This window comes from Mycteria americana, chromosome 18 (genome assembly GCF_035582795.1).
Source record: "Mycteria americana isolate JAX WOST 10 ecotype Jacksonville Zoo and Gardens chromosome 18, USCA_MyAme_1.0, whole genome shotgun sequence".
Classification (NCBI taxonomy): Eukaryota; Metazoa; Chordata; class Aves; order Ciconiiformes; family Ciconiidae; genus Mycteria; species Mycteria americana.
The window spans coordinates 5,967,681-5,992,340 of NC_134382.1; the positions used below are offsets into that span (position 1 = coordinate 5,967,681).

Sequence of the window (24,660 nt, forward strand, 5' to 3'; positions counted from 1 at the left end):
AGTCACCGCCCCCCGCGGCGGCCGGCGCCCGCCCCCGGCCCCGCTGCCAAAGTGACTCGGGGAGGACCGGCACGGCAATGACATCAGTGCTTTAAACAACTTGTTATTCGGGAGCAATCAGCTGCAATTAGGTATTAATTAAGTATTATGAAAGTTGATTATTTAAGTGAATTCGGCTTTCGTCTCTCCGACTATGGTAAGTACAGCACAATTGTCCTTTTCCTGCCCCCAGCCCCCCGCCCGCCGCTCGGCGGAGCCCCCGGTCGCTGCCGGTGCCGGTGACCCCCGCGCCGAGCGGCGGGGAGCGGTGCGGAGCGGTGCGCTCCCTGCCCCGGCCGCTCCGCCGCGCGTCTCGTCCCCTCCGCCGCCGCGGGGCCGGGCGCTGCGGGCAGCTTCTCCGGGACCCGGTGCCCGGGGCCGCCGCCGCGCTGAAACTTTTCCCGGCGCCGAGGCGGGTGCGCGGGTGCGGGGCGGCGCAAGGGGCTCCCGGGCCGGGCCGAGCGGGGCGCGGGGGCGGCACCAGGTGCTGCCGGGGGCTCGCAGCCTCTTTCACTTTTCTTTCACTTGTTTTACGGAAGTTGGCTTCCTCTCCTGCCGCCGCGCCGGCCCCGCTCTCCCCGGCCCCGCGGAGGCGGGCGGCGAGGTGAGCCGGGGGCTCCGCTCCGCCGGGTCCTTCCCGGCAGCGCGGCGGCCCCCGCGGGCCGGGCCGGGCCGGGGCGGCGGGAGGGCGGGCGGGCGGCGGGGCGAGGCGAGGCGCGGGCTGGCCGGGAGAGGATGCGGAGGGGAAGTTTATGGGGGTTTTGAAATGATTCTGCGTTTATATTTGTTGTAAGTTGTGTGGGTTGTGTTCTCTTTAATTTCTTTCCCCTTCTGAGCTCTGGCGTCTCGTTGGTAAAGGTTGCTTGTCAGGTTCCTGTGCTGTCTAAATGAAAAGGAATTTAATTTATTTGGGACAAGGCAGTGTCAGATGAAGAGGCTGCTTATTACATTTAATGAGGGTTTTTTGTTTTTTGTTTTTTTTTTTTCAACCTGGGCATATCTGGGATGGGTTTGTTTTTGTCCTTCCATGTGAGGTATATGAGACCTCCCCCACCCCTTCACATCTCGCAGGGAGGAGGAACGGTGGCCAGACAGGGGCAATGTTTTGGTTTTAGATTACAGGCCCCAGTATTGGGGCTGGGTGTGTTTTTGGTTGTATCATTTTGTGGCGCGTCCACTGGTTTTTGATCAGGTATCAGGATGGGGAGCAGGGTCTGGCCCGGTGGTGGGCTGGGCTGGTGTGTGGGCTCAGCTGGGTGTGGTGGCGGACAGGGCTCCATCAGGCTGGGGCGTGATTGCAGCCGGGGTCCTGGGGGCTCAACGTGCTGGTGGGTTTTCCAGCCCTCGGCCAGTCTGGGGCAGGGTCTCGTTTAGATTTCGCAAAGTGGGCAAATTCAGAGTTCGGTCGGAATCCCTTGGGCCATGTTACCTCCGTCTTTGGGGCCTGGTCCCACCGCTTTGGCCCCGTATCTGCTAACACAACCATACCTGCTCCTCCAAAATGGTGTAAACCATTCTTTCCCGTTTAAAAACTAAATGGCAGCGTTGGGCCAAACAGGCCTGCGCTGGCGATCTGCCACGGTCCAGGTAATTACTGCCAGAGCGTATGTGTACGTGTGTGTGTTGTTTTTTTTTTTAATGAGGAGTAAGATGGTAATAAACTGGTTGATGATTGACTGGGCCTGAACTATGTACTCTGATATTTTGATTGAGAGGATAATTTTGTCGTCATTTATTTCATTTATTTATTTATTTCTATCATTGATATCAGGAACCGAGCGGCTCAGGAACTGCTTCCACCCGCGAGCGCGATGCGCCGGCTCTGGTTGGGTCCAGCCGTGGGCGTGTGGCTGCCTCCCTTCTAGATCAAGGAGCTGGGAGGCTGCGTAGGCAGCCCAGGAGTTAAGGATGTGGTGAAACTGCAGGAGGGCAAATGCTTTAAAGAGTAATAAACAGTGATTTACCCCTGATCTCCATCTCCAGGAGCTGTGGCAGCACCGCGATGGGATCTGCAGGCAGCTGCCCGGCTCTCCCCGGCCCTTGGCCCCGAGGCCGGCAGGGCCGGGCCCGGGCCGGGGAGGCAGCGCCCCCTGCCGGCTGGAGCCCTGCCCGCTGGCCAATGGGCCCCCGCGCCCGGCCCCGCCCCTGCCCGGCCCACCCAGCCCCGCTCCCCAAAAAAGGGACTGCGAAGCCGACGCCTTCCCCCCAACAGGGACCCTCCTTCTTCTCGGAAGTGTCGTGGGCGCTCGGCCTTCCTGCCGCTGCGCCCAGGTAACACGTGGGTTTCGGTGCTCCGGTATGGGAACCTGGGACCGCAGTAAGCCATGGAAATGAGGATCTGAGAGATCTGTTTAAGTCAGCATTACGGTCTGTGTGTGGGTGAACCCGTCTTGTCATGATCTCGGGGCAAAGACCTGCCCCATAATCACCACCTCTAACCCTTATCTACTTGGGCCACCTTATCTCCCTCAGTCGCTGCCTCTTGAATTCTCTCCAAGCCCTCAGGCCGTGGCTCCCCAGAGGCAGTGCCTGAGGGCTGCTCACACGAGCTGCCAGCTGGCAGAGGCAAGTCCAGAGGGGTTTCTTTCCCAGAGGGACTCAGTATGTGGGGTCTGACAGTCTACTCTTGCTGAGGGCTTTCTCAGCTCAGTCAATCCTTGCATGGACCTTCTAGGGCCAGAAGCATTCATAGTGGTTAAGGGCTGGAAAGAATTCAGAGACTGAGTCCATCCGCCCAGGATCGTGGCAAGATGTTCCCTCCATGTGACTTTCTGCAAGTCTGGTTGTAAATATCTTGAGTGACTGGGCACCTGTCACTTCCCTTGGGAAACTGTTCCCCAGCCTAATTATCCTTGGTATGGGATTACAGGAACCGATCTCAGAATGGGGACCAAGAAACCTATGGTAAATGGGTGGAGAAACACCTAATTTTCCACTCAAAGGGTCATTTTGTGACTTTCTTTTGTCAAATCATTGTTGTTACTTGAAGCACCCAGTGGATAGGAACACCTTCTCTGGGCTGGTGCCAATTCTTTTTTTTTTTTTTTTTTTTTTTTCTGACAGTACAGATTTTTGGAGAGGCATTGGCTCAGTCAAGGTTGCTATCACTCCTCATTGCTCATGGTCTGCAGAAGGTTCACAGGCAGTTTGGGTGTTCAGGTCACTTTCCAGTAGTCCTAGGAGATGCTTGTTGGGTGGAAAGCATTCAAGTGCTTAAGCCTACCTAGGGAAGACTCTTCCTTGGGAGAAGGGTTACCCGGGCAGGGATTAACCTTCTCATCATGGTCTTCAGCAGTGCCCAGCTATTACTTGAAGAGCATGCTTCAAAGCTGGTTGAAGTCCGTAGGAGTGTTTCTACTGGTTTAGCACTATAGAGCGATAACTCACAGAAAGACCAGAAAATTGATCCCTGAGATAATAAACTTTCGTTTCCCTGCCTGCACTCTGTCTGCTGGGTCCTATTCCCTCTAAACCAGGTCTGCTGCCGACAGAGTGGGGTCTGCTGATGTGTGCAGGTACTGCATCCTTCCACTGTGAAACACGGTGTCGGAGAGGGGGAGAGGCAACATGTACTAAAAACGGCTGTGAACGATACAGATACCTTGGCTGGAAGGGATCAAATATCTAATACGTGGCTTCCATATCCTCAGTTTCTCTTTCTGTTTTCCTGGACTATTTATGCTTCCACTGTTAGTCCTCCTTGCTGCTATTGGAAAGGCCTGTGTGAGCTGGGAATTTATTTCAGGGTTTTTGCGTGTGCAGCCTTGTCTGTCCCACTTCCCATGCTGCCAGAGCGCTCTGCTACCCTCGCAGGGAGAGCCCTTGTGGCCACTTTGACCCTCCCTCTAACATCAAATCATACCCCTAGGCTGCTGTGTAGCCTACAATTTAGGTTTCCCTCTGAAAAGTTGGTTGAAAGTATCTGGAAAGTAATGAAAAGTCCTGTGGGAGGTGGAGACAACCATTGCCTGTGCTGCATCTCCCACCTCCACCTGGGCTCCTTCCCTCCCTCCCTCCCTCCCAGGGTTTGACGACCTGGCCGTTCCCAGGGTTTGGAGAGCTCAGGTGCCACCCAGGGCTCAGCTCCCAGAAGTGCTGACATCGCGGAGGCCACGCTGGCCGATCCAGCTGGGGTTTGGGAGAACCAATGTCCTCGTCCTCAGCTGCACTTTGCAAAGCAAAGAGGGGGCAGAGGAAGCTTGGCTGGAAGCAGGGGAGGGGCAGAACCTACAGCCAAAAGTCCCACGCGGCACCGTCTCCTCCCCTCTGGTTCAATGCGGACTGGATCAATTTGGACGTCTTCAGCAATAAAAAATGCCGATGTCGTCCTAATTCACCAGGCCCCGAGATGACAGCAAATTTACATTTTTTAATTAAACTAGCAGCCAGTTTTTATGAGAGGGGGCTGGGTTATGCAAATCAAATGGTTGTGTACGAAAGATTAGGAGAGTTTGGGAATAAATTCCACAAATGCTAATAAAAAAAAAAGAGAGAAAATGAGAGGGGGGAGAGAGAGGGACATTGTTCCATTAGCCCCTTTTAGACTGATTTCCCTAGGGAGAAAGCAGTGGGGGGTGAGAGATGGAGGCAGCTTTCAGAGACAGGTAAAATCCATTTTGAGGATTGAGAGCCCCTTGGACCAGGACCTTGTTGCTCCCTGTTTCCTCTCCCAGGGCTCGCAGGGGAGACGGAGGCAGACATCAGTAGCAAAAGAAAAACTTGCTAGCTTCTAATCCCCATTCCTGCTTGACCAGTGATCTTACAAGCTGAAACACCGGCCGGGGCTGGGGAGCTGCCCTGGGTGACTGCAGCCTGGTTGAGGACATAGGGGGGTGCACAGTACTTAGCCAGAGGGGTGTAGGTGGGTCAAGGGCTGGGCCAGGTCACGATGGTGTTGCAGGAGGGTGGACCTGGCAGGGTGGCAGAACACTCCCTGGATGGGCAAAGCCCAGACTCTGGCCACTAGTGAGTACTGAAGGGGCCACACAGGGCTAGTCCAGATGGGGACCGTCTTTGGACTGTCAGATGGGACACACAGTAGGGCCAGCGGCCGGGATCCGTGCTCTGGGGCTTCCCCCTCTCTTTTGTGCAGCTTTTGCTGGTGGCTTCCTGGTCCCTGGCAGGAGCTTGCTGGTCAGGCAGACAGTAATACCGATCGCAGTTGTGGGGCTGGACTGCCGTTCCATGTAAGCACAGGCTTCGTCTGTGGAGCAGAGTGCATTTTGGAGAGGGATGATGATGCTTTTCCCTCCCCCAAACTGTAGACCCCCTTGTTGCCCATCCATAGGGCTCTCAGTGGCTGAGTCCAGCTGTTAACTTCTCTTCCCGGTGCGTTAACCTGGCACCAGCCTTCTCCCCTCTTTCTCGAGAGACTTCCCATCTTTCTTCATGTGGTGACTCCAGAAAATAAAACAGTTTGTCAAGCCTTTTCATGAACAAATAGTTACAGTGAACCAAAAACATGCACTTCAGTTGTGTAAAATATGTTCTTGTTTAAATTTCCCAAAGAATTCTGAGTTCTCATTGCATTTGGGAGTTAGGTGTGGTGGCCAGGTACCGAAGGAATTGTTTGCTTTGCCATGGAGAAACACAACCAGAAAATTTCTGGAGGCTGGGAAACTGCTTAAAGCTTCCAGTCCTAAGGCAGTTTCATGCTCAGAATAAAAGCTGAACAATCCATGTAGGCTGGCAAGAGAGAGCGAGGGGTGGAGAGAAGGAGGTACAAGGGAAAAGGATAGGAAGACTAAAGTCACTGGGTGCACTTCATGGCAATCCCCTGAGGATTTGGTGCCTCACTAGAGAATTTTGCCACCCATTCCTGGTTTTGGGGCGTGAAATGATGATTCACCTACATGCACATGTTTTGCTTTGGAGAGGTGACATTTTAGCAGAGGCTCTTGTGAAATCAGTAAAAACACCAAGCTCCGCTGGAGCATTTCTGGAGGTGTTCCCCACACCCAACACCTACGTCCCCGTCACCCTGTCCTGCACATGCACATCTGCCCCAGACACTCGCCCACCTCCATGCTCCCAGACGCTCACGTGCCCTGTGTTGGTGTTGTGCTGAACTTCGTGTTCTCCAAGTTGCTCTCTCAAGACATCGCCTGCCTCTGCGCTCCGGTTCTGTGCGCTTGCATCATCGTGGTGATGAGTGGATCTTTCTTAGCAGCAAGGGAAGATCAGTATGGTCTGTGCCCTGTGTGTTAGGTGTCCCTGTGCTCCCACTGTTGCTGCAGTGCATCCCCCACCAATCCTCCTGCTGGGGGGGAACGATGGCCTTGGCAGCAGGCTTGGTCTGCAGCCGCAGGCAGGCGGTTGTACAGGGGATTTTTGTAACGCGAGTTTCTGAGCTGAACTAGGGCCAAGTTCAGCCTAAATCTAACAAAGAGAGCTCCAGAACAGGTCTGTGAGACGTGGCAGAGTCTGAGGATTTGGTGTGGGATGAATAACTCTAATCTATAAAGTGGGCATAATCATACTCCCCTGTGCAGCCCAGAGCCAGGGCTGGGCGCTTCAGTGATGGAGATAAGTGAATGAGGCCTGGCTGCTGTCCATGGCTGGGTGCGGGGGTCGGGCAGGAGCGCTCCTCCCTCCAGCTGGGGTGTGGTGGCTGGGGTGTGGGAGAGCTGAGCCCGCTCCCGCTTCCCGGGAGCTCCTGCGCCTGCCTGACCCGTGGCACCCTCGACGTCCTGGCAGCTGCAGCACCGTGGGCTGCGAGCACCCGTGGGTCCAGGGCGGGTTGTCGTGGACGTGCAAGGGGGGCTCTCCGGGGCCTGGGCAGGGAGGTGCAGAGCTCCAGCTGGGCTTTTCTGTTGTAGTGATGCTGTGGTGTCAGCCCCTCTCCTGAGACTGGCTGGGCTGGGGCAGAGTGGAGGAAGAACCAGGAACTTTTAGCTTCCATACATGGGAAACTGTCAAAAGCCAGGTAGCAACACCAGCTTTTGTCTGGTATTTCCAGAAAAACCCGGCGGGACCTGGCATCCCAGGGCATAATTTATTATGGAAAAATAAAATAATAAAGTCCCAATCCCTTTGAGGCCTGAGTCATAGAAGCATCTTCTCATTAAAGCAGCTCCACCTCTCCGCATGGTGTTTGCCAGCACCATGCCTGTATGAATCCACTCCCTGAGCCGGCCTGCCCAGGGCAGCCCTCCCCCTCCTCGCTGCCTGCGCTTCCCCAGCACACCTCTCCTCCAGCACCCCTTCCCCTATCTGGAGGAGCACGAGCAGTTCCACATGTCAAGCCAACTTCTCCCCAGGCCTCCCTTCTTTGGGCCAGGGGGCTGTTTTGTTGGGATGTTTTGTAGACAAATGTCTTGATCTTTTCACCCACCTTCCACCCTCTGTGCTATCAAGTTCTCTGGGCACGGCCCTGGCTCCCACATCCCCCTCTCCCTGCCACATGGTGTGGAGGTGTGTGTGGTATCTTTCCATGGCTGGAAGCTCTCTTCCAAGTGGCCCTCTGCAAGCAGAGAAAGGAGAGGAAGCTGCTCCTGGAATAATTACCATCTGCATGTCCCGAAGGCAGGCAGCAGATGTTAGCAGAGGAGGACCGGGTTGGAAGAGGGTGAGGGAAGAGAGGCTGCGGAGAGAGGGTCTGATTTTCCTTCCTGATTGCATATGAATATTTTTAACAGAGGCTCAGTAGGACAAGATGACAGTTTTGCAGAGTTGATCCATGAGCTTGGAAACTTTCAGAGAAAGCTCCTTTGCTTACTCTTGCTGTGTTTTCAGTCATTCACTCTTGCTTTTCTCAGCCTTTTTCTATGCTGCACTATTTAACTGCTCTTGCTAAATAGCTTTCCTTTATGTCCTCCTTCCTTTCCTTATTCCCACAGTCCCGTCACTCTTTGTCACCCTCCTGGACTTTCCATTCTGCCTTTGATTCTGTCTTGGTTTTCCTCACCCCACCCCCCCCACCCCCCCATTATCTTACTCTCTTTATTTTTCATTTCCCCATTTGTCTGTGGGCTGATATTCAGATGAGCAAACTTCTTCCAGTTAAAGGAGGTCATGAATATTAGGATTTTTCTATCAAACAATGAAATATGGCTCAAATTACTCTAAAGAATAGGGCCCTTTTCATAAACCACCTGCTGTTTTTCTTGAAAGAAAGCACAACCACTCGCCTGTGTGCTTCAAGCAGTTGTCTCTCATCTCCACCTCGCCAAGCTTTGCCGTTCCAATTTCTTCTTCTGAATTTGTTGCTCTTGGTGGAGTAAGTCTGCTCTTCCCAGACTGCCAGCACCCAATGAGTCTGGGCTTGGACAGGTTGGGACAGGACAGTGATTCTGGCAGGATACTCACTACTTTGAACGATGGTTTGTGATTGTGCTTTTTTTGATTGCGGTGTGCTTATTTTGGGGTTTTATTTTTGTTTTCAACAATATTTTGGTCTGAAACTCATTACCTCTCAGCTTGACTGGGAGAGGAATCTCATATTCAGATGTTAGCACCCAGCGGGGCGTGGAGATGCATGGACACCCCTGCCTTCTCCTCATATTGCTGGTGTGGGCCAACCCTCTTCCCCGGTCATGAGGAGGGCTGTGGTGGAGGTGTCCTGCTCAGGCCTGGACACCAGCCCGGGGCTGTGGTCATACCCTCCTGGCTTTCACGGCAAGAGTCCAGCTCAGCCTGTGTGTGCCGAGGCTGAGCTGGACTCTCGTTCCAAACTGATCTGTCAGGGCTGATTTTAGTACACCCCGGCTCACCGCTGAGCCTGGGAGCTGAATTTGTCTGGCTGTTCCCAGTGAGAGGAGGGCCATATCTGCAGCGCCCCAAGAAAGAACTTAGAATAGATCTATGCTGGAGGTGAGTCCCTGAGCCAGGCAGGTCCCCCCTGCAGGGTCTGGGGTCCATGCTGCTGTCCCCTTCCTCCCAGCCACATGGCTTCGGAGAAGGAGCTGTGAGCGCAGTGGCTGCAGATGCCCTTTCTCCTGAGACCTCAGAAAGCCAGGTGTGTGCTCCTACCTTGCCTGTGGTCCTGGCTGTGCTTGGCCAGACGGTGCCCTGCCTTTGCCAGCACCGGCGCAGCTTGGCCGTTAGCCCGTTAGCGGGGATGAAGGGAGCGGTGGAGCTGTGCCCCGGGGGCCTGGAGAAGCGTGGGCAGAAGGGTCTCTACACTGCCCTTGGGAGCTGCCACGAGGCAGGCATGGGCAATGCCAGAGACGGGGACAACAGAGGACACCAACTTGTCGAAGACTTGTGTTTTGTTTTCAGTCCAGCCTATTTATATTCATCAGAGTTGCTATTTTTTCCCAGTTACATGGATGTGTCTTGTCTTCGCTATCTTCCATCTTCCCTCAGCAGACCTTGCTGTTTTCTGCCTGTCTGTCCTGGGAGGTGCACAGCATCATCCCTCTTGGACAGAGACCACTCTTCTCCGAGGAGGCACCTCTTGGTGGTGTGCTCCTTCCAGGAGCCTGGCCCAGCCCTTCCGCCCTCTCCCACCGAGCCCCATGTTTCCCTGGACAGAAGCTGCATACACAGCCTGGGCTGTGTGAACACGGAGTTTGTTTTGCCAGGGTGACCTGTTTAATCATCTCATTTTCTGGTGGCCGTTTATTCCTCGTTTCCACGGTTACAGCCCCATTAAGAGGAGAAGCAATAAGGCAGCGAGTCAAACAGGTAATAAAAACATTAAAGCCATGTGCGCATTGGGAGGGAGGGAGGGCGAGCAGCACTCAGTGAGACGAAACGGGCCGTGCCAGGGAGACAGCAGGGTCGCGGGGAACCTGTGCACAGTATGGTAACACCCGGCTCTGTTCCCAACCTCTGCAGGGGCCTGACCGCCAACACAGCATCCTACAGCATCCTACCCCACTCCCTTGGAGTGTGCTGCCGCTCAGGACAGCGTCACTGCCATCAGTGTGCTGCTCTCACCATCGCCGTGCTGCTAATGCAGAGTTGTGAGTGGCCAAAAGCACTTGAAATCAGAGTATTTTTGCAACTATATTTTATTTCAGGGCTGTGACTGTTTGGCAAAACTTGTGCTGTTTCTCTTTAGTCACTGTGATGCTGGTGGACCCGAACATTTGCCATTGCAATAGCTCTACCATGGTACCTGTCAAGGTACCTGCTATTACTGATGTGAGCTGCACTGCTGCCCTGAGGAGCGCGGCTCTGCAGAGTTGTGCTTCTGCACGGTTCCTGAAGTAGTACTGACTGTTCAAAATACTGCACTAATGTATTTACAGCTAGCTACCTAAACCAACACAACCTAGAGTATCACGGCAGTGGTTTGACGCTTTCCTAGGTAGAATAAGTATCTGTTTATGGAAGGGCGTATTTCTGCAACCTCCAGGAGAAGGTCAGGCTCCATGGAAACAGGATAGCTAGGTCTCTGCTCCGTGGCAGCACACGGGCTGCCAGCAGGCAGCTGTGGGGTGAGGAGCGGGTGGGAGCTGTTCCCCTGGGAGCAGTGGGGATGCCTTATGGCCGCAGGTAGAAATCAAGGGAGAGCTGTGGACGGCACGCAGCATAGCTGTGAATTACCTCTCTCCTGCTAGGAGGAATCCCCAGATTTCTGTTTTTCTATTGTGGGCTCATAAAAGGAAAGTAGCAACACTAAGCAACCTAAAGCAACTCCTCTAGAGTGAGGAGAAGGCAAAGAGCCCTGCTGTCTTGAGAAGAAGAAGGGGGTTACTTTCAGAGCAGCTCACTTTCCTCCAGGCAGTGTTCCTCAGAGGTCTTGGTAGGTGGGAGCCTTTTGTTACTATACGCTTGTTATCCCAAGCCTGACTTTGTCAGCAAGGAGATTGTGGCCTGTCTCCCTTGGGAAATTGTGGGCTAGATGTACTCTTGGGCATAAAACCATGACCTGACTAGAAAAGCCAGCAGAGTTACTTTTCTTTATCATTTCCCAGTGGCCATGGTAGCCAAGTGGCATTGGATGGCAGATGAAGAGATGTTAGCGAGTGAATTGACATTTTTAATACCTGTCTTTCACATGAGGGCCAGTAGCTGTCTCTGATGGTCGAATGGAGATTGAAATGATGTCACTAAGAAGTAATTTTAAAACTTCATTGGACACTGCAAGCCTGAGGCTTGGATTTTCAAAGTCACGCTGTGTTGGCCAAATTTGGTTTCTTTGGAGTAGGAGGTTTATCAAAATTGCCACATCTCGGAGCAGCAAGGAAGGCTGGGCTCTCTGGAGACCTGCCCTGGGCTGGAGAATATAGACTTTGTGAAGCTGCTCTTCGTTTCAGACAGTCTGTAGGATTGGTCTGTGAGCTGACTTGGTAATTAAGTATGAAAATGATTCTCCAGGACCCACTCCCTCTTACCATACTGATGTGAAGTGCCCCATCCATTCCCGACAGTGGGGTTTGACCTTCCTTTGTGTGATCTCTGGCTACGCCGTGTTGTGCTGTGTATTACCCAGGGTAGGTACAAACCCTGATGCTTTATGCAAGCTGCTTATAAGTAATGGGCTTAGGAAAAACAAGCAAACTGCGTAGCTGAAAACTCCCCTGCTCCGGATGGGTTTGAGCTGCCGGGTCGCTGTCGTAAAGGAGCAGGTGCCCACGGGCTGGAAGGGTTCTGGCCTTTGAACAAGGGTGGATGAAGAGAAGAGGTTAAATATAACAGGCTCCCTCATATAGGTGGCACAGCCCTAACAGCAGAACAAAAATATTCAGAAAGGCAAACAAGAAAAGAGAGCAAGAAAATAATCATGGAAATGCAGGGAAATGGAGTAAACTAACTCCAAGGGTGTTTTACCTGCTAGCTTTCTCTTGTTGAAATATTCTACCCTGTTACAGCCCCACTTTGCCCTATTGGGATTTTTTAATTTATTTCTGACATTGTTTTGGGTTTTATAGTTTCTTTTCTCTGGACTTTATCAGAAAGCATATTTGTGGTGAGTGCCTGTGAAAGGACCTGGCTTGCTGAGTAAATATTCAACGTGGAAATGAGCCGCATGACCTTGAGGGGGGGAGAGGGAGGAAAGCTGAGAGAAATTCATAAAAAGCTGAAAAAGAAAAGAACAAGGAGAAGGGAGGGGAGAGGGAAAAAAGATAAAAGGCCTGGCCAGACTGGAAGAAGTTACACGGGAGAGAAATATTGGTCTTTCTTGTTAAAGCAGTGATTGGACATGTAGTATTAGACATCTTAAAGAGGCCCGATTCTCGGCTGTGCTGAGCACTGACACTTTGAAAAATAGGCCCATTTAAGGTGACTCAAGTTGGGCAACAAAAGTCAGTAGTCACTTTAGATCATCTTGGCCTGTGTTCAGAAGGGTGAATTTTATCCTTGGCGAAAGGCCAGCGGGAGGCCTTTCTGTGTACTGTTCCCGTTCCCAGAATAGGACGTGGGGTGGCTCCTGGACCTCGTGCCGGTCCTTCAGGGCAGGGGCAGAAACCACTGTCCCCAAGTTCTGGGCTGAGCCTCTGCCCGCCCTCCCTACGTCGGGGGCAGCAATCACCAGCTGGACTCAGGTGTCACCGCAGCCCAGTTGTTCTCAGGTTCAAAAACTGGGCCTGAATTTGTGGACTTTTGGGGGGGCTGTGGGTGTCTGGGAAAGGTGCCGGACAGAGCAAAAGGCCCTGTCCTCAGTGCAGGGGCAGTAAGAAGCAGCAGTGCAGGTTTCCCCACCACCTACACGGTCCCTCTGGTGTGTGAGATTGAGATGTAGATGTTTGCTTCTGGAAACTAGCAAGGATCTCAATCAGAAAAGACCATGAAAACACTGTTGCAAGGAAAATGCATAAGAAAATTTGGGTAGAAACACGCCACTATCGCTACCAGAGACCATGATGTGACGCGCAAACGCGCTCTGGAGTTTCCAGAACTGCCAGGTTTGGGCTTGAAGGTTTTTACTTCAGTCCCACATCTAGTCCTGGATGATCTAAACTGGATTTTAAAATTCTATCGTAGGGATTGGAGAGAGATGAGCACTGAGTTTCTGCAGGTTTGTATTTTTTTCTGCATAGGATGCTCCTCTAGTTTGTCCTTAGTATCTTGATGACACCAGCGCCGGGAAGCCCCTCGGTCCTGCAGCTGCAGCCGTCAGCTCTCTGCTGCCCGTTTCCGTGAGTCGCAGGAGGGATCCGGGCACCCAGGGAGCCAGCACCCCGCAGTCACGGGGGGCTGGAGCAGAAACGCTTGTGCTGGTGTCCAGGCAGCCGATAGCTTCTGCTAGCTTTTTGTTGTTTGAATGCATGAAAAAAAGTTTGGATGCATTTAGGATCGCCTTACAGCTCATCGTATTGTCATTTCTTTGGCTCCCCAAATTATCTTCATTTTCTAGAGGGGAAGTCTAACTTCACTGGCATCAGCACTTCAGAAACGCTGCACACTGACATAAGCATTTCAGAGTGTGGGGCAAGGACCGTGCCGAAGCTGAGCCCTCGTTTGTGTTGAAACAGTGCTGATTACTATTCTTTGGTTAAAACAAAATAGCTGCGCTAATGATCTTCGCATATACATCTTTAAATTTTTCTTCATTGAGGTGGGGGGATGATGTATTGCTTTCCGTAAGCCTGAAAATTGTAGAATGAGATTTTCATTGGTCGTATGGGAGAGCCCTACTGTATGGAGGAGAGCTTTTTTTTGATTTCTTTCCAGTTGGAGTGCGTGAAATAGTAGGGAAAAATCTTGTCTAGTGATGACCTCAAAATAATTTCTATAGCAGTGCAATGTGATGTCAGACAGACAGTATGCAGCTGGGTGGGAAGTGCAGACAGTGGGGGCACGGGTGCCTGACCCAGGGGAAAACCGGCATAAATAAAAAACATTAGTCCAAGGCTTTGGGAGGAACTAGAACAAAGTCACCAGTGCAGATGCCAGGGCAAGGAACTGTAACTGTATGTTTAATTGCTTTGGATGTTTGCTTTTATGTGACAGTTGCTGTTCAAGCAAACAGATTGGAGAATTCCAGGCTTGCATGGATTTCAGGGATTTTATTTATATGTGTTCGGCGCAGGACATGGGATGGGAGCGCAGGGGTGTATGCGGCAGGAGGAAGGGCCCGGTACCCTGCTCCTCCCTGCCCTTGCGCTCACTACCCCGTGCACCTTGATTTACCCACGCCTGTTCGATTGCTGAGCTGAGCCTTCCCCTCTCACTCCTGTCTCCTTTCTCTGCCCTGAAGTCATTCTCCCCCCAAACTCGCCTCGCTCACCTGCTCTCCGCTGCTCCTCGCATTGTCCTGCGCTCCCAGGAGCATCCTCTGTTCCATTCCTGTGTATGCACATCCTCTGCCTCCCCGCGATGGTGCCTGTCACTAACCTGCTCGGCCAGGGACCTCTGCAGCCTGCAGGAGCCCTACCCTGTGCTGAAGGCCCCATCTGGAGAGCAAACAGCCGTGCCCCGAGTGCCTGCCCTGCCTGGCCTCCCCTGTCTGGCTCCGGGTCCAACTGGAACTGTCCAAAGAGAGCTGAAAGGCAGAGGCATGTTTTCGCAGTTTATTCTCCAAAAGGAAAGCCTGCAAGGGGTGAGGGGCAGACTCCTTGCAGTGAAGGTGTTAACAAATAGCAGGTGATTAAACATGACAAGCAGTGACATTTCTGTGTGGGGTTCTCAGTACCAGCAATGCCAAGAATGAAGCTATAAACCCTGACATTTTGTGTTATGCACTGAGGTTTTTAATAGACATCTTTCTCTCCCTCCCCCCTGTTTATTTCTTTTATTCCTTTTTTCTCTTCTGTCCCTTTCTCCCTTTCCTTCTCTTCTCTCTTCCTGACCCTCACCCTGGCTCTGCCCCGTCCCAAGTGCCCCCCGCCTCCTCTTCCCACACCTCCCTCCCTGCCCTTGTCTTTGCTCCCTTGCTTTACCAGACTCATTTGTTTGACGGCCTTCACTTTTTCTTTTGTTCTTCTCTTCCTCCCTATTTTCTTGTTACACTTCTCCAAGCTTTCTTGCTTTTCGTGGCGTCATTCCCCCTTCCTTACTCTTCTCTTCCTCCTCTTAACTCCGGTCTCTGCCATATGCACACACGCTTGCAGTCTTTCTCACACATACGCACTCCCACACTTTATTGCACACACACCGCCACTTTCAGCACACTTTTCTGCTCTCCCCCACATGCTCTCGCTCTCTCCTGCACTGTCTCTCACATGCGCTCGCACTTGCTCTTTTCTTTCTGTGCTTCCCCTCTCTTGCTCTTCTTTGTCTTTGTTACTCCCTTCTGCTGTCATCCTCCCTCTGTCTGTTCTTTTCCACTCTCTCCCCTTCTCCCTCCCTTTCCTTTCTCTTTTTGGGGCCTGATGTAATACGCTAACCATGGGCAGCCAGGCCAGTTGCTTGTCAGGGAGCAGGTGTCCCACCCCTGAGTGATGTTTTTGTTAATAACATTTTTGCCCTGACTCAGAAGCCGGAGTTTTGGAGATCGGTTGTTGGGTTTTTTTTAAGGACAGGAGCTGAGGAGGCTGTGCTTTTGGGAACAGTTGGTGGGTTTGTGCTAAAAGGACTGCAACAGTTGTTCTGCTGAGCAAGAAACGTTGGAACAACTGCAGATTCCCCCCCCTCTCTCTCTCTCCATATCTATCCAAAGGGCATTTGGAGGTGACACCCAATGCACTGTCCCCCTTGTAGCCAGCTCTAATTGGAGCCTACAGGCTGCCGCTGGCTCTTGGCTTTAGGAACGGGGCACTCCTGCCGCCGGCCCTACCGGGCAGCCCTCTGTAGGAGGAAAAATCTTTCCTTGTCTGCCTCTGCTGCCTTCTCCTGATCAGGGTTATGGGCACAAAATTAGCAAAATGCCAGGGTGACCAGAGCATTCAAACACAGAGCTCTCCTCCATATCAGCAGGTCACTTGGTCTCCAGGGCTTGGTAGTTATGGCCCAGCTACACGATCTGAACATAAGAAAGGGGTCTCCAGGCACAGAAAGATAGAAGGGTTCGGTGGCGGTCATCTGCTCCCCAGTGCATGACCTGCCTGGCTCACTGCGTCTTACCAGGCTGTGATCTCCTTCATGGAGAGGCCAGGGGGCAACGCATGATGGTTTCCACTTGGCAGGATGGAAATTGTGTGGGCTGGCCCGTCAGAGCCTGTCTTCTCTGCCGAATCAGCCTGGCTATCAGCACCATGGTCTGAACCTTCCCCATCTGGCTGGCCCCAGTGACCGTCACACTGCAGAAGCCATCGCAAAGTGCTGCTTGGGGACTTAAGGCATCTCCAGAGGCTCTTTGAGCTGCACGGCGATTCCTTCTCATCCGGCTGTGGGAGTCTCTGCCTCTCCCCAGGTCCCTGGGGAGGGTCTATAGGGAGCTCTTGGAGAATTACCGTGCACATGCTGTCTGTGCTGTGCGTCAGTGGCTTACCGGCCCATTGCTGTAGCCGGCACATCTGTGCTGAGAGCATCCAGGGCAGGCGAGAGGCTTTCGTGGGTGGACAGCAAGGACAGAGGCTGGGGCAGCTCCCATGTGCAGGAGGTCACTGGGGCCCCAGTGTAAAGGGCTCAGCAGGTTTTTGAAATTAGTCCAGACTAAACTGCAGCTTCAGTCCCAGTATTTTCCTTGACTCTGCAGGCGCTCTAAAAATCAAAATACTTGCCCCTAAAGACCCTGCCTTCCCATAAAAGTGCCTCTCCCTCCCTGTCTGCTCAGGTCTTATTGATCCAGCACCACAGACGGTGGCTGCAGCTTGAGTTGCCAAGTAGGGCAGATCGATAGAGACTTGGTAGGGATTTTTGGCAGCTGGGATATCTATTTGTCCCTCCTCCCCTCCCACTATCCCTCCAGGAAACAGCCAGCGTCACAGTGAAGGCAGGTGGAGCAAAGCCCCATCCTTATGCTTTCCTCTCACCTTGTCCTTCCCTGTCCTCTGTGCTGCAGCCGCTGGGACCGGAGGCCTCTGCGGAGCGTCCGTGAGGCTGCAGAGAGCACGCGGCACGTGCGGAGCCAGAGTGGTCCCCTCCCCTGTGCTGGCTCCACCAGCCCCTCTCGGCCGCTTACCCTTTGCAATGGCCAAGTTCACCCTTTTGTATACTGGGGCAATCCCATGGGTCATTCCCAGGATTTGGCCTTTATTGTTTGCACAGCCTTTTTATTTAACAAGAGCTTCTTCCCTGCCTGGATCCAAAGTAACTCCCCTTTGCCTTTCTTCCCTGCTGTGGCCATCAGTGCTGCTGTCATCGTTCCGCAGATAGGGAAAGCAAGGCACGGTGACATGAAGTGACTTCCTGAAGGCCAGAGAAGGAGTCAGTGCCGGAGTTGGGGTAGGGGCCACGTTTCTGGCTGTCCTTTGCCAGCGCTCAGCCCCTTGGCCGTGGGCCTGGGGCAGTGCTTCTTCCCCACTCCTGAGGCTTCCCAGGGTGCCCCATCTGTGTGGGTCCAAAAGCTGTGAGCTGGTCTCCAGCATGAGCCAGGGGAACTGGAGGCGGAGGGGAGCAGTGGGGAGGAGAGGAGTGGTGTGCAGGCAGCTTCCCCTGCTCCATCGTGTCAGGAGAGAGTGGTTAGCTCTGCCGAAAGATGTCCTTAACCCTTGCTAACCCTCCTGGCTGCCAAACCTCTGACAGGTGCCGAGCGCCGCGCACAGTGAAGTTAATGAAATGAGTATTTCGGGGAGGCAGGGAGGGAGGCTCTGTACTGCACCCTGGGGCCCTGGGTTTATTAATGGTGACCTGCCATTAAAGACTAAAGTGCTAACCTGGTCATATTTAGCAGCTTTCAATGGTATCCCAGTGGCCTCTGCCTGCAATATCAACTCCTGCCTTCCCCCCGCAGCCCCAGGCCGGCAGGAGCTGACTCCAGAGTTTCTCTGCTACGATGAGTCTGGTGGGCAGCACTAAGAAGTCTCTGTGCTGCTGCTGCCAGACAGATTTCCACCCTCTCCTGCTGCTCTGAGCAGCTTCCCCCTCTTACTGCCAGGTCTTGCCAGGGAGCGATTGGAAAAGAGGACCAAATCCTGGCATCGTCATGATCTCCTTTGCTCAGACAGAGCCTGGGGGTCACTAGGAGAGGGAGACGTGCCAGTATGAAGCTCGCAGGATTTGGCCATGAAGGAGAGGCATATTCAGGCTCTGCAAAGTGCTTCCACAGAGCTCTCTGAGAAAGCACTGGCAAATTATCCCTCTGAGGTGGCAGGCTGGGAAACGAGGCAGCAGCTCTGCCAGACCTGATTAAAACAGGACTTGAGGCTAACAGCTTCAGGTCAGAGCAGGAGGGCTGCTCTCACTGCTACTGTCCCTCTTGCTCTGGTCCAAGAGGGACTTGGAAAACCCAAGCATGGGGGGATGTCCCCTAGGGGATGACAGCAGTTGGATATTGCAGTGACAGGCACTTTAGAAAGATGCTGGGGGCTGCTGCTGCTGCTGGTCCAGGCAGGGATCAGTGTTAGCAGAAGAAAAGAAAGCCCCAGAGTCTCCTTGAAGCTAATTCTGCTCTTGATGCCTCCCCAGAAGCAAGACCGTGCTGTGCTCTGTGTGCCAACTGAGATTATTGCCTTCCCTGATCACTTCTTCCTGGATTAAAAACTCAGCACAGAGTATTTTGCCATGTGTTATTCCAGGATACCCGCTAGAAGCTCCACGTGGTGCAGACCCTGGCAGAGGGATGGGGGAATCACGGGGCATCGCCAACTCGGGCTGCTCCTGCTGCTTAAGACGGGAGGTGGGGATGTGCCTGCCCCCTCACACCTCTGTTTTGCCTGGGATGAAGGCATGAAGAGCAAGGCCATACGGGATTGAGATTCCTCTCTCCAGCAAGCCCTGTAAGCCACAGATCCCTCGTCCTCACAACCCTGCCCTTCATGTGGGCACATTTGTCAGTGTGGGCTTCAGGCCATTCGCCAGCAGAGCCAGCAAGGGCAGGGGCCTTGTTCCAGCAGGGAGCTCCAGCCCTCACAGCCTCCCAACAGGACAAGTGCCGGTTTGGCAGCCAGGCTGGGGGCAATCCTCGCTCTCTCGTTTGGCTCTGTGCCCCAGCTGATGCGGAGCCAGGTTTTGCTGTAATCCCTACATCCTGTTGCAGGTCCTTAATCAGCTGGAGCCAGCCTGGAAGAAAAAAAAACCAAAAACCCAAACCCCAAACTGTTGTGGTTAAAGCTCCCCGCTCCCGGATGGTGGGGAGGAGCGTGCAGCAGCCTTCCCGGGCATCAGGTGGGAGGCTGGAAGGGCTGGGAGAGATTGCAGCTCCCTTGCTAGGGATGGAAGCAGAGAAAAGGGTAAGTGTGTGTTTCTGCTGGGGGTCTCAGCAGGGCCCGCTCATTGCTGTTCCTCTGCAGAGGGGATGGGTTTGGCTTTGAGGCATTGATTCCTCCTGTTCTCCCACTGCCAGCACAGCTAGGGATGCTGCCCCGTCAGCCCTCGCTGGGCAGGCTCAAAAACTCTCTGGGTTGTTGTTGAGTTGTTTTTTTTCCCGTTTAATGCATAGAATAACACTGATGGGTCTGAACAGCTCCAGCCAGGCGACGAGGGGAAAGAATAACAAGCTCCTGAATGTCAGGCGAAATTATGGGCCATTGCTATTTAGGGTGAGTCTGGTGGATTTAGGGCCTCTCTGTTCTATTGTCCCAGCTGCTCTGAGCATTGGAGCAGGCGAGACACAAGTCGGGAATTTTATTGCAGAGCATGTGCAGGGCAAGGCCGGTTCTGAGCGTTTCCGGAGTTAGACAGCAGCGGTAGGGGATAGGGGACAGTTTCTGTTGCAAAGTTGGTGAGATGTGGTACTGGGAGGAGGCAGGAGGCTGGAAGTCCTGGAGAAGTGGTCATCCAGCAGAGAAGAGAGCCCCTTTGCTTCCTGCTCTTTGTCAGGATTCAGCTCCAGGTGTTCATCAAACTCCCCAAGTCTGTGTAGCGTTGGTCTCCGTCCATCGGACCTTCACTGGCTGTCTGGCCGCCAGTCTTTGCAGGAGCTTCCCTTGGCAGACCCTGCTGGTCTCCCTTCTGCATCTTGCGAGCACACGGCTGCTCAGCCCCTCGTCTTCTTGCTCATCTCTTGCGAAGCATTCAGGGAGGTAGTTTGTATGACAGACAGTGCATAAATGTGTGCATTGAATAGGGATTAGGGGTTTCGATGCCTTCTCTTGGATTGCTTTTGGCTAGCGCTGGTGATGTAACCAGGGCTGGCACCGTGCTCACACGGCCTGCCAGGTATTAGGGGGAAGGGCCCAGATGAACAGCGTAAGAGAACACAGAAAGGATGAAGAAAGTGCTATACAGCATGATAGAAGTGGGTCGTCCATGGGAAAGTGAAGTCTGCACGAGTCCTGAACAGGGTGTATCCCAAGCTTCCAGATTTTGGCAAATACATTATGTCCCATGCCAGGGTGGGGAGGAGTTGCAGAGAGTAAGAAAGCTGTTCTTGCCCGGCTGTCTTCACAGGCATGAGGCTCGGAAGGGTGAATTCTTTGCTTCTTTGGGGCTCTTTTTATTTGACCGGATTAAAAAGCCTATTTGAGTTTCTTAAACCATTTAATCTAAAATCCCCAGGTAGATGCGCCATTGGATTCAGTTTTAAGCTTATAAACAAAATAGGTCTGTGTTTGTCTCTTCTTCATTTTGTTCTAAAGAAGCAAGGGTTTGACCTGTCCTCCCTGGAGTTGGGGGGGGAGGTGGGTTTCTTGTGATTATGAATCCCCTTGAGCTTTCTGAAGGGTGGGAAGGTGTGGAGACCAGGGTGCTGGTGTGACCTCCCTGCAGCTCCAGGTTAGCGTGTGGCCTGGGCAGGTGGTGGGAGGAGGGAGCAGGGGCCAAGCTCCACTGGCCAGGTTAAATGACTGAGTCGGTTCCCAGGGCTCCGTACCTACATGGAGGGCTGAGCATATGTAAAATCCCATTAAGACATTGCTCTGCAAGCAGTGTGAGGAGATGGGAAAGGAGGAGACCATAGGAAATTGGAGAAAATGGGAGGAAAGCATGCTGCAGTGTGATCCACTGGATCCAGTCTTTTGAGAGGAGCTCGTTCTCCTCTGCTCCCAGCATGTCCAGCTCCTTCCAGGGTTTCCTCCTGAGCCCATCCTCTCCACCCGCTTGGGGTTCTTGCCTCCTTTCCAGCTCTGTATGGCTTTATTGCTGCCACTCCCTGCACTTCTGAGGAGGTTCCATGGACATGAGAGCAGTTGGGTCTGCTTTCAGATCAGCCCAAAATGGAACAGTTCATGATTTGTGTTTGCAGGAGAGAGGTGCTAATGATGCCTAGAGGAGCTACAGGAATGTTGCAGCTCCGTGGTCCAGTGTCATGTTTCTGACAGTGGCTAGTGCCAGATGCTCCGAAGGAAGGTACCAAACCCCACAGCAGGCAGATGTAAAATGATCTGCCCCTGTGTCCCCTCGCTGTCCTTTCCGTGTGTCCGGCAGAGACCAGCTCGAGTTAGTGATGCTTGCACGCCTGTGTGGGCTGACAGTGGCAGTGCTCGGTCCAGCCCTAGCAGGAGAGGTGTCCCTTCCAGATCCCATCCCCGGTGCTGGCAGCCGCAGCAGAAAGCCCAGCAGAAAGGAGGCCGTCTGCCGTCCCAGCTCCCTCGTGCAGCCAGGGAAATGTTCGTTCCAGTGCGGCCGTAGGAGGCCATGAGGGCAGGCTGTCCTTCTTGCCTCTTGCAGTCTTTGCTGCGAGCAGAGAGGCCTCCCGTGTCCAGGGCTCTCAAGGAGATGCTTTATGAAAGGGGTTGGTGGGAACAAGACTGTATCCTTCTCCCCCTGCTCCTCCCAAGGAACTGGAACAGACAGAGGGACAGGCATCTGTCCGATGGCAGCTTGAATAGGAGGGAGCCCTGTTGGCTTTGCCGAGGGAGCCTCTTTCTATATGGAAATGAAGAATTTAGGCTAATGGAGCTCAACCATCTCTAATTTTGCGATGGCAGGAGGATTTTGATTGAAAGTAATTAAGCAAGCTAGCTGTAAAATTAATTAAAGCAAAAGGGGGGGATTTTTTTATTGGATTGGATAGCGATATAGCGGCTGTCAAATGGGGGACGGATGGGGGTGACCTGAATTCTCTGCCCTCCCTCCTCCCACTCGGGACGTTTATGTCACTTTAATCTCCTTACAGCGGCTGGTGTGCATTTGTTTGAAATAATCAAGGAAATATGGTCAGAAATTGTCAGCTTTCAGATCTAATTTACCTGACAGCCCTGCGCCGACCAGTAAGCCTCTGTGTGCGTGTGTGAGAGTGTGTGTGTGTGGTGTGTGCGACTGTGTGGTCATGGAGGACTCCTTGTCTCCCTTCTCCCCCCTTTTTCTTCATCCTGTCTTCTCTTGATTCCTAGCAAAAATACTTCTGACACATCTGGGACCACCCAGCACCTCGCAGGAAAAAGAAATAAGTTTGGGAATTTTCCTGTGGTCCCTTCTCCACCCCCACCTTCCCATCACTGCCTCCTCCCAACCTGCTGCCTCATCCTTGCACCATAACCAGCTTTAGGGTTTAGGCAATATAGGATTAGGGGAGGTGGCTGTAATTCTTTATTCCAGATGGCTGGCAACTGCTAAACCCACTGTCACAAGTACTGAGTTATAAAAATACTTAAATTAGGCCCTTTGTTTCAGCCCATGTCCCTGCCAAGCAGCTCTCCCGGTGTCCTGCCAGGAGCTCAGCTTGCATGGCACAGGTGGGGGACTCTGAGTCAAGACTATAACGATGCTGGGGAGAGGCTTCTCTGGACCCGCACCTATCTGGATTCCCTTGCTCAGCTCCATCTGCTTCTTTTTGCCTTTAGCACTTAAAGAGAGATCCTGCAATGAGAAAGAGCTAGGCGTGACTTGGTATACGTGTGTGCTCACTTAGCAGGTGAAGGTCCTGATCCAGGGACGTACCAAGGCTGCAGCTCTCATACATCTTACTGGGGGGGCACACTCTTGACAGAGATCCCGGTTCCCCACTTTGGACCTAACCCTGCAAGTATCTGGTGACCTGAGCTCCGTGTACTGGAAACTGGGGAGGGAGGGCAACTGCTGTAGGGTCAGCATTTCCTCAGAACTGCCCTGGTGCCTCACATCTGTCTTGCTAGGTTGGCTCTTAGGGTTATTATTTATTATTTATTATTGTTCATTAAGTGCTGACAGAGTTGGGGCTTTTGTTTGTTTTGTTTGGGTCTCCATTTAGAGGCCTTTGCTGAGGCAGACTTCAGTGCCAAGACCTCAGGCACTTTTACAATTACAGCCCGTGATTCTGTTGTATTGTTTATGTAATGACTCTCAATCCCAAGGGATTCTGCAGCCTTTCTTAGACCAGAGCACCCAGCACCTGGCAGGGAGAGTGCAGGGCAAGTGCTGGCCCCTGGTGCCAAGGAAAATCTCTGGGCTTTACGCGCTAGGGAATCATTAATATGTGGACAGATCAGGCTGGACCTTGCTGTGAGGATCCACATGCAGGGAAGTTGATTAAGCTGCTTCAGAAGGAGGAGCAGATGATTCATCCCTGCCACGGTCTGTGTGGTTGCAGGGTATCTTGGTGGCTCAGACCTGATGCTCTGGCTGTTGGGCGTCTGCAGCCCTCCAGTCTGACTGCGATACGGTGAGCTGAGTGACTGGTCTTCGTGAGCCAGCTTATGTGACCAGTCCCCTGAGTGTCCCAGAGCACCCCAGGCCATCTCAGCACTGGGACTGAAACTTTTACCCTGTGAAGTAGATGTGTGGAGGGCGCCTCACCAGCTCTGTAACCTGCTGGGCATGGGTAGGACATGGTCTAGTCCATGACTAGCTGCGTGCGGTGGGTGGTGAGCTCATCACCATGATTCCCGGGTTTATTTCCAGCTTTGCCACTGATTCGTTTTGTATCTGTAGCCATGCGAATGCATAGCTTTGTGCCAGTGCTTCCTCATCAGTGTAATGGGTATAATTAGGCTTCCCTGATTGAAGATAGCACCAAACACTTAGTGTGCTGGCAGATTTTTTTCTTTTGTTTAAAAGTCCTTTCCGAAAAAAAGGAGGTAAGACCCGATTTCAGAGTGCTGGTTCCTATACCATATTTCAAATATATGCAGATTAAGATCTCTGACAATATCAAACCCTTTCCTTGTGGGATAGGTCTGCTGTGAAGTATTGGCTTCCCATAAACCTAGAAGAAGCAGAGTTAGGGGAAGACTAAGTGCTTCTAAGTGCGCAGTCTCCTCTGTATTCAGCAAAATACGGGGATTGCAGGATGTGGCACTGCTGATCTTCTGTGTTAATTACAAATATAATAGAATGTAATATCAAGAATAGTCTAAATAATTTCATGGCCTGTTAACTGAAAGAGAGCTTGAGTTCTGGGACGTGGACCAGGGTACCACTGATAACAGTATCGAAAGTCAGTGGTGTCTGGAAGAAGGGTCATAACTGTGCTGGCTGCTCCTATTTCCTTCTGTAGATTGCAAGACCAGGTGATTAAGAGTGCATTAGATAATTTTCTAACATAACATTCCCTACAGGCAGTTACTGGCATTGCTGTAGAGGCATCCTGAACGACGTGTTGGAAAAGGAAGTGCACAGGACAGTCTTTCTGCATTGTGGAAATGTTTGAGGCCCCCATGCAAAGCTGTGCTCTGTTCTGACTCCAAGTCTCCTCAGACATGGCCGAGGAAAATGCACGTGAGTGCTGACCTGGGGGCACCTTCTGTTGTTCTATTTGCACCTACTTGTACCTGTTCAACACATCTCCCCTCTCAAGCACTGCCACTCTTGCTGCAAATGAGTCTGGAGACCCTGACTCCAGCACAGCCAGGAGCTGGAAAACATCCTGTAGTTGGGTGAATGGGATGA

General features: G+C 52.7%; 1 protein-coding gene across 6 annotated transcripts in view; it reads left to right on the top strand.

Moving 5' to 3' along the window:
- The window catches only part of CASZ1 (castor zinc finger 1), a 110,382-nt gene that overhangs the window by 16,664 nt on the left and 69,058 nt on the right, over positions 1-24,660 (top strand). For 4 of the 6 annotated variants that reach the window (XM_075520518.1, XM_075520522.1, XM_075520519.1 and 1 more), the window contains exon 1: positions 64-196. The exons of 1 other annotated variant lie outside the window; for it this stretch is intronic. In XM_075520518.1, the coding sequence (XP_075376633.1) occupies positions 148-196 (49 nt within the window). In that variant the 5' untranslated portion in view covers positions 64-147. Of the gene's footprint in view, positions 1-63; positions 197-24,459; positions 24,490-24,660 lie in introns of those variants that run through there. One more of the 6 variants, XM_075520520.1, reaches the window with a different exon arrangement.